This window comes from Seriola lalandi, unplaced genomic scaffold (assembly GCF_002814215.2).
Source record: "Seriola lalandi dorsalis isolate HSWRI2012SDOR001 ecotype SW California unplaced genomic scaffold, Sedor1 jcf7180002054893, whole genome shotgun sequence".
Taxonomy (NCBI): Eukaryota; Metazoa; Chordata; class Actinopteri; order Carangiformes; family Carangidae; genus Seriola; species Seriola lalandi.
This window is the reverse complement of record NW_019525445.1, coordinates 1,902,707-1,920,327: the sequence shown is the minus strand read 5'-3', so window position 1 is coordinate 1,920,327 and position 17,621 is coordinate 1,902,707. Positions and strand designations below refer to the sequence as shown.

Below are 17,621 nucleotides of genomic sequence, written 5' to 3'. Positions count from 1 at the left end.
GGGGGGTGCAATGTACATTCATGTATGCCTAGGAGTGACATGAAAAATGGATGCAAACCTGCACTCACTCCCTCTGTCTATCTCTCACACTCACTATAGCTTTTGCATCAAGGCTCGAGGCCGCGCGAGTCTTAACCTGACTCTGCTCTTAGACGTAATGTCCACTCATCCATAAACATGCACATTAGATAGCAGAAAGTGCAGAAGCTGATCCAGGCCCGGCGCAAGAAGATCTGACAGAGCATGGAGGTTCATTTGACACCAAGCTGTCCGGCTTCCTCAACCATACTCTGTTTGACATCTGGCCGTCCATCTCGCTAAACCGACACAGGCAGCAGACACCGAGAGGCGCAATGCATGGCGGTGGACAGATGTACACATGCAGGTGCACAAGCAGAGATAATTCATTTATATACACAAAGGCATACATGCAACTGATTGCCCATGCACAAGTTTCTTTAAAATAAATTACCCTCAATTAAAACCTAGACATCTAATTGTTTCTGCTGTAGCTGCTGATCCAATGTTGCGCGGTGCATTTGTTTCCTGATCACTTTTTTGGGCTAAAAATTTTGAATTTTTCCTCAAATCTTGTCAAGTAAGAATATTTATGAAGCACTTTCAACCAACAAGTGCATCTCTGTGTGAGAGCAAGGCGAACGCCGGCAGGTCTGTGAGAAAAGAGAGTAAATGATTCGCTATCAAGAGGAGCTCACAGGCCTCAAGCATGGAGGGACAGGAAGAGGGATGGATGGGATGTTGCACAGGGCACAAAGGTTTTCTGGTAAATGGGTCAGGAGTTTGGCTGTAAATACAGACAAAGTGTGCGGTTTATTGGCAGGAAGCCTGTTTGAGGAGGGAGTCTCATCGCAGACAAGGGAAAATCTGAGCTAGGATTCTATTTCATAAGAGCTATCCCATGTATCCTGAACCTGGTGAAGTCCTCATAAAGAAACACAGTGTTGTAAATTTAAAATGAGATCATTTGATTGAAGTAAATGATTGTAGAGTCCAAACCTCAATCCCTGTTTTTTTCTATGGGATGACTGTGTCTTTTGACAAAAAGATGAAATAGATGTCAATATGTTATATCTATGAAAATCAATGTTTTCCTGAAGATCAAAATAGCAACATTGTTTGTTTTTTTCTGTTTTTTTATATTTTTGTAATAAAAAGTATACTGACACATTATTCCAATATGTTATAAAACCACTAGGTTTGTACCAGTGTATTGGCTTGATATTTTGTGCAATATGAGACAGGTTACTACGTATTCCCTGAAGAGTCGGTTGTATTGTATTAGATATATATTGTTTGTCCCCATTAGAAGACCTTTGAAGCATCTTTTGCCCAGTGTTTATCTCTTCAGTGAACTTAAAGCCGACCGTAAGCAGGAAATTCAGCACTTTGTTTTGCCTGTCTACCAAGGTGTTTAAGACAACATTTACTGTAATATGTTTATCTACTGACAACTACCTCAGCAGTGATCTTTTCCAGCACCTTTGTATCCACACATTCACAGGGGTGTTATTTTCTTATTCTTCAATGACGATGATGATGATGATGATGATACAGACAAAACACCTTCCTAACTAACTTGTGTAAGTGCATGACAGATAATTCCTCATCTCCAAATTGGATTTCCCTGTGCTTCTTCGCAGTCAAACCGACAGTGATCCACACAGACATGTTTGTCAACAGCATCGGCCCAGTAAATGCCATCAATATGGTGAGTAATACTGGAATTTGATGTTAATTATGTGCCATTGTTGTTATTAATAGCCAGCCTGATAACTAAAGGAGGATATAACTATGTCCTTGGTTTGCCTTCATCCTCAGGGAGGTGAGAGTATAAAGATCCAGAGAGTAGCTCTCCTCTCTGGGGCTGGCAGGGATTCAGTGTCTTGCTCAAGCACACCTCAGCAGGGCAGATGCTTGCTGTCATGGCGGATCGCCTGCTGCACCTAATCACCATGCTGCCCCACTGCCCTTGTAGTGTAGCAGCACAATGCAGGTGTCAATCAGCTACTTAACTACCGCACTGGCCTGTGCACTACAGTGGATGAATGCGGCCCATCTCACGCATCTGACTGCATTAAACTAATCTAATATTGAATTAGAATACTGACTAACCGCCACGTTGCTCAGCACATGAGCCAGATTCTCAAAGCAGCATATTTGCAAATGGCTGTGTACGCGCTGGCAAATCTTGAGGTGTCCTTACGTCGTACTTGCCAAGACTTGCATCAGCTACAATCTGAGATGTCACCTGTTCAAGGCCTCTGCGGTTTGTTCAAAAAGATAAAACAATGTGTGATTTTTCCTTGGATCCGGTTTGATTTTTTAGATTTTTCTTTTAGGCTTTTTGATAATTTCTTTCTGTTGCTATTGTGTAATGGTTGCACTAAGTTTATTTCTCTTCACCAGCTGCATTGTTAGTTATTTAAAGATTTGTGTTTGTTAAAATGTGCAAATTAATGCTTTTTATTTCTTATAAATCCTTTATAAGAACAATGTATTTTTTAATACAACTAAAGCCAAGTCTGTGTAGCCTTTGTTATATTGCTAGTTCAAAGATCACATCAGTTTCAGCAAATCTGAGTGGGAGAAATGGTTATTTGTACATTGTCTGCTTCCAACAAAACCATATTAGTGTATTCCTATTAATAAAAATCCTTTTAAGTGTTGGAAATGCTGAATTTAAGCATCAGATTCACATAAGAAGACATCTCCATCTTGCTTTTCAATTACGACTGGTAAAGTTACAAATAACACAACACCAACTGGAGTAGAATATGTAGCTGTCATGCTGCAGTGATGAATAAAATAGGGCAGGACTGTGTATCTGATAGTGGTGAGGGAAATGGTTTGTAGGAGAGAAAGAAAGAATTATAAATTGACATCTTGCGAAAACTCACATCAGCATTGTTTTATGTGTCATTGTTTTTCCGTTGCACGTCCCTGCTGAGAACCCACTTCTATTGTAATTCTGCAGAGGAGTCTGGCTCTACATGGTGGTGGCGTTACATTTCACTTAGTCTTAGCTAAAAACACCCACTCCCAATAACTGCAGTCACAGTGAAGCTGGAGGAGACTCATCGATGGGATCAGTTAGAGAATGCGTTTGTGCTCGCATTAGGAAGTCTGCTTGCATGGATGGGCGTGTGTGTGTGTGTGGCGAGGGCATTCTGATGACATGAAAGGTTGACTGATTGCTTCGCATTTATATGTAATCAGTATGGTCGGGCCAGTGTGTTTACACCGTGACATGACAAATGTGGCGGAGTTGGTAGATTTTCTGAAGAGCAGAGACTGAGACTGATGGTGCGGGGGTGTGCTTCTGAGCATGAGCACAATTTTGAATTCTTAATTATGCGTTAGGAATCTTTGAAATATGGCAAAGTTGCAACTCGTGTGAGTGTGAGAGAGGGGGACAGTATGGGAGAGACTAATAAAGAAAGAAAAGAGAGAGAGAGAGAGAGAGAGAGAGAGAGAGTGAAAGATCAAGGTTTAAAGAAAAAAAGGAATCAGAAATTGATGCTTTGTAGCCACTAGAGATGAGCAGCTCTTAGCTGTTCTTAGATGTGTGCAACTGTTTGAATTGAAAGAAGTGTGATTCTGTGATAGATCCCAGAGTATATATAGGTTAAAGAAAAAAAAAAAAGATGTTTATCCCACTCAGCAGGGCCCAGATGAAGATCCTAAGGCATTCAATCTTTCTCTCATCACTGGATTTGAACTGTCTATCTGTCCTTTGTGAAAGAAATGATGCTGCAAGGATGGGAACATTGCCTAGTGAAAATGTCTTTCAAATCTCGTTTAGCACTCTTTGGCGTGGATTTTGGCTTTATTGTTGGGCTAAGCTTCGTCAAAAAGTTAATGCCTCTATGCCCTCTTGCTCAGAAATCCCCAAGTTTTTTCTTTTTTTTTCCTCTCGTGAACCTCAGGGCTCAACCCATTCCAACCTACAAAATAAATAAGAAAAACCGATAGCGCCTTCAGTCACTGCCTCTCCTTCCCCATCTCGCATTAGCATACATCTCACCTGCGCTCTTGGCTCAGCTTCAACTCTGCCCGTGCCTCCGTCACCTATGTTTTCATCCCTCATGTGTATGTTATAACTCAGCTCTCACAAGGACTGAATGGGAGACAGAAGGTTTTGTTAGGCTCAGGACAAAGAGTCGCCGATACGGCAGGTTATGAGGTTAGACAATACTTGAGCCAAACAATAGGAATTATTAATTGCCTTGTTGAACATTTAATTTTCAGGCTGAGAATGTCAGGACGGTCTTTTTAAACAGAACTCTTTAGTAGTGACAAAAGGACTTCTTGGCCTGAATAGACACCATTCTATCATTGAGTTTCCACTGGCAGAGAAAAGCTCCCTTCAGACGGGAGAAACAGAGGAGTGCTGTTGGAGATCACATTTTGATTTAATCTCTTTGCATCTCACATCTCATTGGTGACAGCACTGGTTCCAAACAATACTGTTTTACTTAAAACATAAGAATTTGGGGTGAAACTGTGTTTTATCTGTCGTCAGGAATACACCATCGACATCTTTTTTGCCCAGACCTGGTATGACAGAAGATTAAAATTCAACAGCACGATGAAGGTTCTGCGTCTCAACAGCAACATGGTCGGGAAGATCTGGATCCCGGACACTTTTTTCCGTAACTCGAAGAAGGCCGACGCTCACTGGATCACCACACCCAATCGCATGCTTCGAATCTGGAATGATGGTCGAATACTCTACACCCTCAGGTAAAACATCATGGATGCCTGGTATGAGATATTAGCAACAGCGATGATTCTCATTTATTTGTGACTCATGGCTTGATTGACTGTACGACTGAGTGGTTGTATTTTCCAAATTACCAGTTGTCACTACGATCACATTGAAAGATTCAATCGTTAGTAGTCATTATCTCTGCGATTTTGCATTCTGTTTTACTGCTGTTTGTCTGATCCAAAACATAAAAGAAAATGCTTCTGATTACACATTTTGTGGGGTAAAAAAAAGCTTCTTTCTCTGTAAGAATGATAGCTGATAGATAATGGAGAGTTCAAGATCTATTTACATTCTAGTGCTGTTAACTGAACAAAGCAGAAAACAATAGATAAGAGTGAAAATACTGTACTGCAGTCTTGTCTAAAAAAAAACAAAAAAAAAACAAAAAACAAAAAGGTCAAAGATGGAGTAACAGCTCATTTATGCTCCCTTAAACTACAAGGATATATACGACCATTTCAAAGGACATAACTGTCACTACCCACATACTTCAATGCCTCAATTACATTGGCATGGATGTTAGGCAATACATTCACAAGGGGACAGCTCAGAGTCAAATGATTCTGACAACAACAAACGCGGTGACGGTGGAGGAAGTCATAATACTTTACCTTTTAAGAAAGAGGCAAAAGAGGAGGTGGCGGTGTAGACGACAGTGGTCTGATAGGTTACTAAATAAATGGCTAAACCTCTTCAAAAACACAAACACTTCAAAAAGTTATGCCATTTTTTGAACTGTTTTTGTCGTGTCCCACGGTGGTGTCTTGCTTGAACTATTGGTACATCCCTACGCGTTCAGAAAACGTGCAGGAAATACAGACAAAATGAACGCAGAGTATGGACAGAATTCTCCGTTCACATCTGTATACATATCCGAGCATCCGACATAAGCCGAGCATAAACTAATAACTGTGGCAGTGTTACAATTTTATTTGTACTATTATAAGTTTTTTGCCACTAAGCTGCTTCTTGCTCTTCCTGGAGTCCATCACAGCGAGCAACAAGCAAAGCGTGTACTATAGAAAGCATTCTCAAGTACCCGACCGTTTATGGCCCCTCTACATAAATGATTTATGATACTGATTATCCTGAACAGGCCTGGGGCAGTCTTAAATTTCAGCATTTTAAAATTGACATTAATTAGCATGCAGGAAATCTGTCTTACCAAATGAGGCAGGAAGCTGTTATGTGACAAGGGAACACTGGAACTACATTGCCCTAAACGGATGCTTTAAGGTGCTCCTGCATAGAGATCACTTTCAAATTTTCCTTCCATATTCTTTCAGCGGTTTGAGTGTCTCGAAGTGCTCTGAAAGATTTTGTAATTAAACAAATACTACACTAATTATAAATACTGCTATATTGTCTAATGACCCATTCTTTCCTGAAGATCTGGAGACTGAAAGATTGCAGTAGGCCAACAGTTACTGCTCTGATGGGCTAGATTTACTGGATGATGGTTGCCTTTTTAACTACACACTGTTTGTCAGGGCGAAACAGATGAGACTAACAAGAAATATGTGAGGTGTGTAAAACAGGAGGATGGATTAAAGGGAAATATTAATTGTCCTTATTATTATGTTTTGTATGCCATCATAAATACAGTGGACGTTTATACCGACACCACAATATATCATCAGTGGTAATAAGAGAAAGTGAACTCCTCTGGACTCAATCAAGCCGTGATGGATGTTCTCCTGTGCAGAACACTACCCCTCCACTTCATTAATTTGTTAAGGAACTCTGAATTTAACCACTGGTTAATTAGGATGACCGCCGTGATTCGGAGGACAATGATACATGACAATAGCGAGTGCATGGATGGGTAAAGTCATTTAAGGTCATTCTCTCATTAAAGGGAAGTTTAATGACTTTGCCTTCAAACTCCCTCAAGTGTGAAAACAGGAGATGCGTTTGATGCTGTGAAAAACATCAATTTGGCGTAGGGAAATTTTAATTAATGATGCCTGGTGTTCATACTGATAAGGTTAGGGGTTTAATTCTGACTTTTCCAACACAATCTTTAGAGTAAACAAACTGCATTTGTAATAGACTGGTTGGAATATGTCTTCACACGTGCACACTTTACTATTTGTTGTTGTTTTTGTTTTTGTTTTTTATTACAGTAACTGAGTCAGTGGATCCAAATGTTGTGTCTCTGCAGGTTGACCATCGATGCCGAGTGCCAGCTTAAACTGAACAACTTCCCAATGGATGAGCACTCGTGTCCCCTGGAGTTTTCAAGCTGTAAGTTTGGCCATATGCTGATGCCCTACTGTCTTACCCCTCCCTCTATTCCTCTGTTCCATCTCAAAGACAGACACACACACACACACACACACACACATTATGGCCATGAGTAAGCAACATATGAGCCTAACAAAGACATTAAAGGTACAATTATGCAACAGGCCAAACCAATGAATTCAAGCTGCAGTCGTCATAGTACTCATCTCTTTCACAGCACAAAAACAACTGGATGAGTCATATGTGTATTCAGGTTTAACAGAATGGTGCACATATGAAAGTATATATGCAATTACAATAGGAACAGAATACGTTAGACAGTTCTACCAGTATGTAGTCAGGCGACATAATATGAAAGATATGAACAAAAACATTTGTTAATCCATTGGTTCATTAATTCATAGTTGGCATTCAGTAAAGGGATTTAATAATGGATGTCTCATTTCCAACTCGACCAAAGGCAAAGAGGTGATTGATTTTCCTGCACTTTGTCAATACTGTTCGAAAAGACATTTCAAAAAGTGACACGAGTCCAAATGAGCCAGTGCCTCCATGTGAGTATTGGGGGGGGGGGGCAAGTTATGCTAATGAGGCTGCTATGGATCTACAGAGAGATGCACCATGGGATATTCTCTAGAGAGAATGCTTCCTAAATAGCTCCAGAGCAACAAGAAAGAGAAACCAGGGGGGTAGCAGGCCTAAAAATGGAACAGAGGCGTTCATTTAAATTTGATGAAAGCCATGGATGTTTTCAGAAGTTTGAAAATCGCTTGATGTACAGTACATGAGCTCAATCTCAGCAGCAGCAGGCGGGGCAGCGTGCAGCAATTCATCACGCGGCATATTTTCTCAACACGTGCCACAAAGCAAGAAAGCACGGTACATATTCCAGCGCAGCCTCTTTTGCAGTGGTTTTCGACTGTGTGGCTACATCACACTTCGTCCAGTTGGACATATACAGATAACGCATACCATTTCAGTTCACGATCATTTAAATATATCAAATACTGTTTCAACTGAACCAAGAATACAAGTGAATTCATGACAATGAGCTCCAGAAACATTCCAGATTTCCAAACAAGACACTGAATCAATTATTTGTCCCGGACACATTGGCAGCGCAGGAGCAGACTGGCAAATGTGCCCCTGCTACTGTGAGGTCCAGCATTACTGGATGTCTGAGAGCACTTTACTCATGAAGCCATTTAAAGTCTGCGCTGAGGAAAGTTCATGTGCATTATTCAGGCCACTCCCTCGTTGGCTACACACAGCGTACCGCTAGAGTGAAAAAGACACTAGACTGAAATCTAAAGAGAACTGGCAGAAGACTTTAACACCTGTGCTGAGGTGAACATTTAGTCACATCCATTCACACGATAAGGAGCCCATTTCTAAATGCAACTTATCATTTGTTTAAAATATGCTTATCTGTACCTGTTTTCAACTTTAGCTCCTAAGCAGAAATTCAATAGCAAAGAATATGATTTGATTATGAAAATGCATCTGCTCATAAGTGAATCAGTATCAGACAAGTGTGATTACTGCTGTGTCTCTCCCGACCGGAGAGCCAGCCTCTTGATGTAATAAAACTGCTGAAATCCGACTCATAGCCAGCCGCGCATCACACTTGTAATCTTTGCTTTTAAATTTTTCTGAAAAAAATTTTTTTTTTCTCCCCACAGTTGGATGAGATGCTTTGTCAACATTTTGTGCAGGAGTTTATTATATAAGGGTTCTTTCATGAATCAGTTTATTTGCAAGGTAGCCCCCACTTGAGCTGGGTATGGATTACTCTGAAATAAAACAGGCTGCTCCATGTTTCATATTGAACAGCCTTTCACCGGGTTGTTTTATATAGCAAAGAGCATATTTAAGCAGTCTTAAGATATTTCCGAAAAGGGAGGAAGATCGGCCTTTGGAAAGCACTGTGTCATTTTTTTTTTTTCACCGAGCCTCTCTCCTCTGAGTTTCAGCTAAGCTCCATGTCATGCTAACTCTGTTCTCTCTTGTTCAGATGGCTACCCCAGGGAGGAGATTGTGTACAAGTGGAAAAGGAGCTCAGTGGAGGTCGGGGACATTCGCTCCTGGAGGCTCTACCAGTTCTCCTTTGTCGGCCTGAGGAACACCTCTGAGATTGTCAGGACTGTCTCAGGTAAGAAAATATTAATATGCAAAATGTGTGTGTGACAGAAGTGATTTGTTGGTCTGCGACAGAATGGGGATTCCATTGGCGCTGCACCACTCAACATTCATGTTTTAATAGCCACGATACACTTTTTAATCTGATGCAGGCAGGAGCGTGCAGGCAGCATCATCCTCATGTAATGAATATAGCGAAATTTCATATATACAATTATGCAGAGCATAATAATGATTATTGTCATTATTATCAGGCTTAACCATGCATGCCATTGCTTCTAAATACGTAATCAAATAAAGTTATCCTTCCTGTTCCAAGTCTGATCTGTAAACAATCACTGTTGCTCTGGTTCATATTTACAACATGACATGATGGGTAATGTTTTTATCCATGTTTGGTTCTCACTGCCTCGAGAGTCAGAGTCATTTCCAGAGTCATTTCCAATTGAAAAGTGTCTTGCTGACAGAGCGAGATAACACATTTATAGCAGCTATGGACTTATTGTAAGAACTATGGCCATTGCTCACTCAGTGCATGCGCTTGAACTTTCTGAGTTTTCTTCATTTTATGTGCGCAAACATTTTTTTTTTTTTTTTTATTGCTCCTCCAGGCGATGGTGCTCCACACTTGAGAGACGGAAAAATATTTTTTTCATTAGACTCAAACTGATGGTTCAAATTGAGATCATTTAAAAGGCAATCATTTTGAATGTGTGGGACAATTGTGACATTTTATCCTTAGTTTTATAGCCACTGCTTTCATAATGGATATGTATTGAACTCTTTCTGAGCCAGGCGGCAACATGACATTTAGTGCAGTCTGTGGCCTCTCCTGCACAATTGTGTTGTGTTGCAAAGTGCAAAAAAATCACAGCATATGTTATTGTAAAACACCACTAAATAGTGGAATAGCGATTGTAGTTAATACTATTATCATAATTTGTCTTTTCTGCTCCATATTTTCTTCTATCCTAAAGATTAAAAAGTTGCTAATCTATTATATCTGAGTCAACTGCCCTTCATGGCATTATCTAACAAGGGTGGATGACCTTAGAGAAGAATTAAATAACACAGATGAAGAACATGTGCATCACACACACACTGTTTTCATTGTGTACTGGCTGGATTCCGTTCAGAAAAGATGCATGAATATAAATTGTTTGCTTGAGGAAGAACAGCTGCTTTCCCTGGACAGTACTGATGTTTCAGAGAAGGGCCAAAACTGTGTTTGCACGCACATTCTTGTTTGTTTATGTTTATATTCATGAGATGTCAGGAAGTAATGTACAGTATGTGATGTTCTGCGAGGAAATGTATGTTCTCTTCATGCTTGAATCAAAGAAAGCCTGCTGCAGAGACTAACGCTGGCCAGAGCAGGATTCATTCTCTTTAGATGAGCTGCATTATTCAGAGGAACCGACTGAAATTTTTAAAATAATGGTCTCCTATGTATCTATAAGTAAAAGGTCTCCTAAGAAGTCATACCATTTAAATGATGAGAAGGAAATACAGGCATTTTAGCATTTATTTAACTACATGAAAAATAAAACGTTTCCCTAACAACGTCAAGGTCGCAGTCTTTATGAGGTGCCTGTGAAGATTCTCAGTCATCCAGGTCATGGTTACCCAAGAGGAGCTGAGTGGAGGGCAACTGGACTTAGCTGAAGACACTTGAAGTCAATCAGAGGTGAAGAAGCCTCTCGGATAGAGGTGAAACTTCTTCAAGTACCTACAACCAAGTCCAGTCGCCCTCCATTCAACTCTTTTTGGATAACCTTCTCATGAGATATTCAATTATCTGTTATGTATGAGTATTGATCGAGGGAAGATGGAAGTTTTCTGGCTGTTCTCCATCTGTTTAGAATATACTGCAGGCTGTGAGGCTGCAGAGAGGAAAGTCATTGTGTCATGCATGTGGCAGTAGGGTCATTATCCTCGCTATCATTTGCAGATCAGCATGTCTCGTCATTTATAGGCTAGTAGTATACTGCTTCCCTTTCACAATAAGAGCCCGGCCTGTCTTGTGAGACCACAATGCTGTTTAAGTGAGAATGCTGTTCTGTTCTGTATGTGCATGTACATGAATGTTCAGCTTTCTTTGAATGTGGATATGCTACCATTTGGTAGCGGTGGAGCTAATGAGCTGTGCTCTCCCTGTGATGTAAGTTGGAGGTAATATTGTGTTTGGAGTGTCTGCTGAGGGTGTAATAGCTGTTATCCAGTGCTCAAAACTATGACAAAATAACATGAAACTAGGAATATTTGACCACAGTTGACCACAGTATTGGCCCGTGCAATGAAGTTTATTATTTGTTTTTTTTTATTATTATTATTTCAAGTAAAATTTTAACTAAATGTATCAGATACACAGAATGAGAAAATGCTCCGCTTTCAGTGAAGGCCAACAAACCAAGCTCTATCAGTAATACAGAGAAACACACTTGTATGCACAAAGTAGCCATGGCAGTAACTGAATTCACCCAGTCGTTCTGTAATTCGCCACAGTTCAACAGAGTGTCACTGCAGCGTAATGCTCACACATACACAGCTAGAGAGAGTGCTTTTGTCGGTACACTAATGTTGCAAGAGCAAATTCTTTGTCTGGACTGGTGCAAGATGATTAAAATGAATAGGAACTTCTTGTAAATGTTTAGGTTTTTTTTGTGTTTTAATCAAAACATTTTTCAAGTGACAACATAAAAAGGCGATACGTGTAGGTGGATGAGCTGTAGTGGAGAATTTGCAGCGTCCTCTGACTCTCTCTCTCTCTGTTCTGGTTCGTTATTTCCACAAACAGCCATCTGCTCTCTTGTCAGAGCAGAGAACCTTGACTGTGGCTGTGAGACCTCTTGTCTAATTTTGCAGTCAGTTTGGGTATCTGACCTGCTTCAAGATTCATGAGCACAACATCTGTCTCATAAAGCAGTCAGTTTGGGCCTTATAATTAGCCAGTCAAGTATTCGCCATGCAGCGGGCAGTAGTTGCTCCTGAAAGGTGTGTAAGATTATGCTGTGTCATCGTCAGCTCCTTTTACGCAGTTTGAGTGTAGTGAAACATTATATCAATAAACAATTGTACTAGTGGATTATGTGTCTGCTTTACTTTTTTGAACGCTGATCACATGATAAATCCATTATTTGACAGTAGAATTGAGCTAAAGCTGCTTTTGAACTGAATGTGTATTGATATTATTGCCTTTAATCTCTCTGCAGTAAATTCAGTAAAAAAAAAAAAATGCAGTCATGCTTTCAAATTGGCTTTTTAAATTTCATCCTCTGGTATCCATATTTTTTATTTCATTTTCATTTTAGTGAAATGTGCATTCAACTTTACAGAAATATGTTGAACTGTTATAATTTATCATATCTGCTGCTATGATAAGTTTTGTTTCCTCATTTTAATTCTGTTATATGATGCAGTTATACCTGTGTAGGGATGCTTGGTCATTATACTGCTGCCGTGTTGACTTTCTGGTCACAGGGAGCTGTAGATTGTATTGTGGTGAGCAGCGAGACTTGTCCTCCAACCAACCAGACAACCCTAGGGTCAAGCTTTTATTTCAGCATCTGCTGTTGTGTTACCGTGCTGCATTGTCCATGAGCAAGACATTCCTGCATGGACACCCTGTCAGCTAAAGGGGTTGTGTGTCTTTGTCCTGCCTGGAAGGTTATTGTTCGTGACAGTTATTCTTTTAAAAATCTTTTGACATTATTTCCATTCAAGCACGATGCATATAATCAACATCAGTTAAACTGACTTGAAATGGGTTCAGGTGAGGCAACGGAGGAGCGAGTAAGGGTAAGCTAAGCAGACAGGCAGCCAGGTGAATTGGCCTGATCCGGACAATGATGACTGTAGCAAATAGCCAGAGGAAGAGATGCCCTCTCATTGTATCAGACAAGCCAGTCACGCCCAGACTCAACTTGTCACAGTATTACTCGGCGGCATTCATGTATCTGTGCTTGAGTATTTTTTAGATTAAAAAAAAAAGGATGATAAAAAGTGATGCATGATTAAAGAACGGCAGAGTGATATTGTAATGAAAGGGGGCTGGGGGGAGGAGGATGGGAGGGGTGACATGCCATCTGCTGCTCTGATGCAGTTGTGTTGTAGCTTTTTATAAAGGCTATGTCTGTTTTTATTTGGTTTTTCTTCCCTCCCTCAGCCAGTGTCCAAAGGCTTAGTCTCTGAACATGTCACTTCACATCAGGGCTGCCTGTGCTGCCTGGAAGCCTATACCTGCATTTACAAACACAAACACGCGCACACATTTGTATGCACGCACACACACGCTCAGGCCTGGAATTAAAAGAAAAAAAAAGAAAGAAGAGAAAACAAAAAAACACTGCTGCTTATGACAAGCAAGGACCCCTTGAAAGGACACCAGTGGACAGAATAGATAGAAGCGAAAAAAGATTTGAATTTAGGACAGCCAAGGCGCTAGGTACACCGCTAACGTTGCTGTTAAGTTAACTTCAAAGTTAAACCCTCGGTGGCTGGGTTAAGCTTGATGCTGGGAGCTGTGTTCTCACCCATCTGCCAGGCTGGAGTTCAGAGATGATCAGAACATCATAGTGCAGACAGGGACAGAGAGGAAATCAAGAGAAAGGAGGGGAGGGAAGAGGAGGAGTGGATGAATGATAGAAAACAGTGGGGGTGGGGTGGGGGGGGTGTAGTAAAATGGAAAGGAATGGTAGTTGTGGTATTTTATTGTTCCCACAAAGGAAAATTACAGAAAAAAATCTATGTTAAACATACGGCGCCATCTTACAAAGGTCAAGCATATAAGGATGTGAGACTATGAGCTTTTGTCTGAGGTACAACGGTGCGGCTGCATTAATACATTACAGATGTGTGTTTGATAGATTGAGATAAAGGATAAAGCAAGATGTATTAAGAGGGTGTGGAGCCAAGATGAATGAGTGATTTGTTTTATCAAGAAAAGGGTGATTAGTCTTTTTTGTCTAGAGCCACTGATTAATGTAGCCAGTGTGGTGCATTTACATTAACCATCAAATACTATCGCAGGGATCTCTGCAGCCGATAACCGTCTTCCCAGAACATTAGCGGAATAAATTAGCTCGAGAAAAGCAGCGCTTATAGCAGGGCAAAGGGGGTGTGCTCCTTCCTAACATATAGGGAATCAATGCAACTCGCCTCACTTTTCTCAGCAGTACATCACGGGACGGTTTAAGCAGGACATTATATGGTTAATTTGCTGTCCTTTTAGCTGAGCACAAATGTAAGCTATGTGCATTAGCCAGTGGTACATGTCCGTGTGTTTGACAGTAGTCAGAGTGCTTTGGTCTGGGCCTGTGTCCATGAACTAATGCATGCTCCTATGTGTCCATTTGCTTGCATGCACATTTCAGTGTGTGCTCTCTACTGGATATGAGTCTTTTTTTTTTTTTTTTATGTATTGAAAGCTATTCTTAGAGTGACCTTCCGAAAGCCATGGCGTGCAGCCCTGTTGTCTGTGTGCGCCCGCCTGTGTGATTCAGTTTGAGTGGAGAAAGCCCAGGGACACATCAGTGGCCCTCTCCCGATTACGGAGCTCCACAGTTTGCAGATGATTCTTTGATGGGGCGAATCTGGAAGCATAGTGGTTGAAAAGAAGTAGCCCGGCAAGAGGAAACAGTCAGCTTAACAAACGAAGACCAATGTGCACAACATACATACATATACACACACACACATATATATATATATATATATATATATATATATATATATATATATGTAAAAACACACTCATGTAAGCATTTAGTCTCTGACATGCCAAAGGATTTCCCTCATGGCAGAAGTGCATAGCTGTTCTATCTTTAGGTCCTTGGTGTTGCGAGTGGGGACCTACCCCATCATTTTATATTCAGCTGCATAAACACACTCTTACACACAACTAAAATAGATGCAATTCTGCTGCAACAAACTAATGTTAGGGAGAATCATATGAGAATGAGCCCTGAAGAAGTCCTTAGAATACAAAATGATTTCATGCCAGGGTCGTCCAGTTTCCCCTCCCTTCTTTCTGATATCTCCTCTGGGTCCATATATCTTTTGTATCTGTCTTTGTAGAAGTGAAATCATTGTCATTGAGTCCTTAGATAACATTTAAATTTTGTGTCTGGAGTATGTAAGTATGTAAAAACTGTTCTTTTAAGAAAATCCACTTCAAAAATAGTTGGAACAGTCTCACCATCAATCACCCATTGATGATGTTGTATCAGGTACGCCACATACAGGTTCAATAGCGGACATTCAAAGCACATTGAAGGATGGAAATGCTATAAAAATCCTTGAAAAAAATAACACAAAAAACGATGCCACTGAGACAATAGCACTCGTCACCACCTGCCTGGTTTAATCAAGAAAAGATGGAGGGAGACAAAAACCAATAAAGCCAAAATGCCAATAGTTTTTTTTTATTATTATTATTATTATTGTTACTGAGACATTGGATCCCTGATCAAATAAAACACCTGTGAAAGTTCAAACATATTGTGTGAAATTATTCCACCTTCCTGCGCATAAATTGCTTTGATGAGTAACACTTCATCCTCAGAATGAAACGCAAGAAGACACAATATGAGTAATATGCAGATAGATGCGGAGTAGGAAAACGTTCAAATATAACTTCATGGTTGTATCATAGGCCTCCTGGCATGTTTAGGTGTAGTAGTAAGTATTTTACTGCACTAAGTTTACACCAAGTATTTTAGTGGTGTGTGCATCAAACTTGAAACTGCAAGTCTCAATATGTTGGTTCAAAATCCCTCTATTAAAGTGTGGGAGGAAAGCTTCACTACAAAGAAAGAAAGGAAGGAAAAGATAACACAATAGGTGCAAAAGTGGTTACCTCTGACCTTATGTGAATAAGAAAACAGCAATTTAATCACAGTAATAATATGTTGCAGCTTTTTATCGGAAGACGATCACTCCATCTTGTTGAAGGAAAAAGGTTAAGAAGCGCCGAAACAATCTATTAGCCGTGGTTGTGACTGTTGCTATAATAGCTGCTCTCTCTAATCTCTCCCTCCCTTCATCCCCCTTTCACTCTCTCTCGCTCTCCGTGCGTTCTCCTTCTTGCTTCTGGGTGATAGTTGTGATGGGCAGGAGTGGGAGGAAAAATGTTCTGACTCTGCCAGAATCCCTCTTTTGTGGAGTTAAATACCAATTTACACTCCTCCCCGTCCCCTCTCCCATCCTCCACACGCACGTCCCAACCCGCCCTGTACACTAACAGTATTCACGTTCACAAGTATGTGCTCTATATAAACCCCCACCCCACCCCCAACTTCACTCCTTCTTCCCTGCTCACTCTCGCGAATGAGACGATTTTTATTTTGCGTGTCCTACTTTTTTTTTTAACCCCCCCCTTGCTATCTCTCCCTCTCCCACTCTGCCCCCCTCAGCTGACAGTCTAATAAGCCAGTAATTAACACCTGAAAACACGGAATGGTGATAGGCCATAGGAGAAGAGATTGCTTTGGGAAAATAAGGCTCTTGTTTTCCTCCCCATTGACCACCACCTGCATATAAAAGAGCGCCCGTGGTGCACAGCAGAGGAGCACACATTTAGAGGAATAGATTTTCTTTTTCTTTTTTTTAACTTTGCGATATGTTAGATCGTGAGTCTGCTCTGTGTGCCGAAACAGATGTTTGTTCTGACTATGAAACACACGAGAATATGGATGAAGTCACTGGGTGAAGGTCAAGAAAACAGAATAATATCATAATACAGTGTCATAAGGCACCTCCGATCCATGTAACCTCCTCTACCATTTAATATGTGACTATAACTGTCCTAATAATGATCTTTATCATCTCCTTCAACCACACAAAACCTTTCCACAGCACCACTGCAGTTGCACCGCCAGTTTCGGAAAGATAATCTAGGACACTGGAATACATTGACTACAAAATTAAAGTCATCTAATTTGCAATAGAGAGAAAGAGGGGTGGGGGGTGGGGAGCAAATGCATATAAGTGAGTGAGGTTGTTGTTGTTGTTAGCGCCTGTCTTTGTTTTTTTTTTTATGGGTGAGATGCCGGTAGGCAAAGATGGAGGTCACGAGGCAGAGAGACACCGAAAAAAATAAAAGAAGAGGATGTTCAGCCAATACCAAAACAGGTCAAAGCTGTCACACATGCTGTTTTTGGAGGTTCGTGTCCTTCTTGACTTCTGAAGAACGTCATTCACACTCCAACTGTATGTAACACCGGAAGGTCAGGCTTAAGTTGATGTTGTTGTTCTAAGATTCTGAGAGGGTGAGAGATTTAGTATGGCTGAATGTTTTATTGGATGCTTGGACCAATATTACTGTTCCTGCTGGTGCGGCATTTAACTTTACTGTTGCTCATGTCATTATTCATACTGGCTCTACTGCTGATGGTAATGTTTCTCTTTCTGCTACTTTTGGTATTACTGCATCTGTGCAAAATAC

At 40.6% G+C, this 17,621-nt stretch overlaps 1 protein-coding gene across 4 annotated transcripts in view; it reads left to right on the top strand.

The window, feature by feature from the left end:
* gabrg2 (gamma-aminobutyric acid type A receptor subunit gamma2) overlaps positions 1 to 17,621 on the top strand; it is a 49,434-nt gene that overhangs the window by 12,233 nt on the left and 19,580 nt on the right. For all 4 annotated transcript variants that reach the window (XM_023429375.2, XM_023429374.2, XM_023429373.2 and 1 more), the window contains exons 3-6: positions 1,662 to 1,729; positions 4,544 to 4,764; positions 6,957 to 7,039; positions 9,054 to 9,191. In XM_023429375.2, coding sequence (XP_023285143.1) covers positions 1,662 to 1,729; positions 4,544 to 4,764; positions 6,957 to 7,039; positions 9,054 to 9,191 — 510 coding nt within the window. The remainder of the gene's footprint in view (positions 1 to 1,661; positions 1,730 to 4,543; positions 4,765 to 6,956; positions 7,040 to 9,053; positions 9,192 to 17,621) is intronic.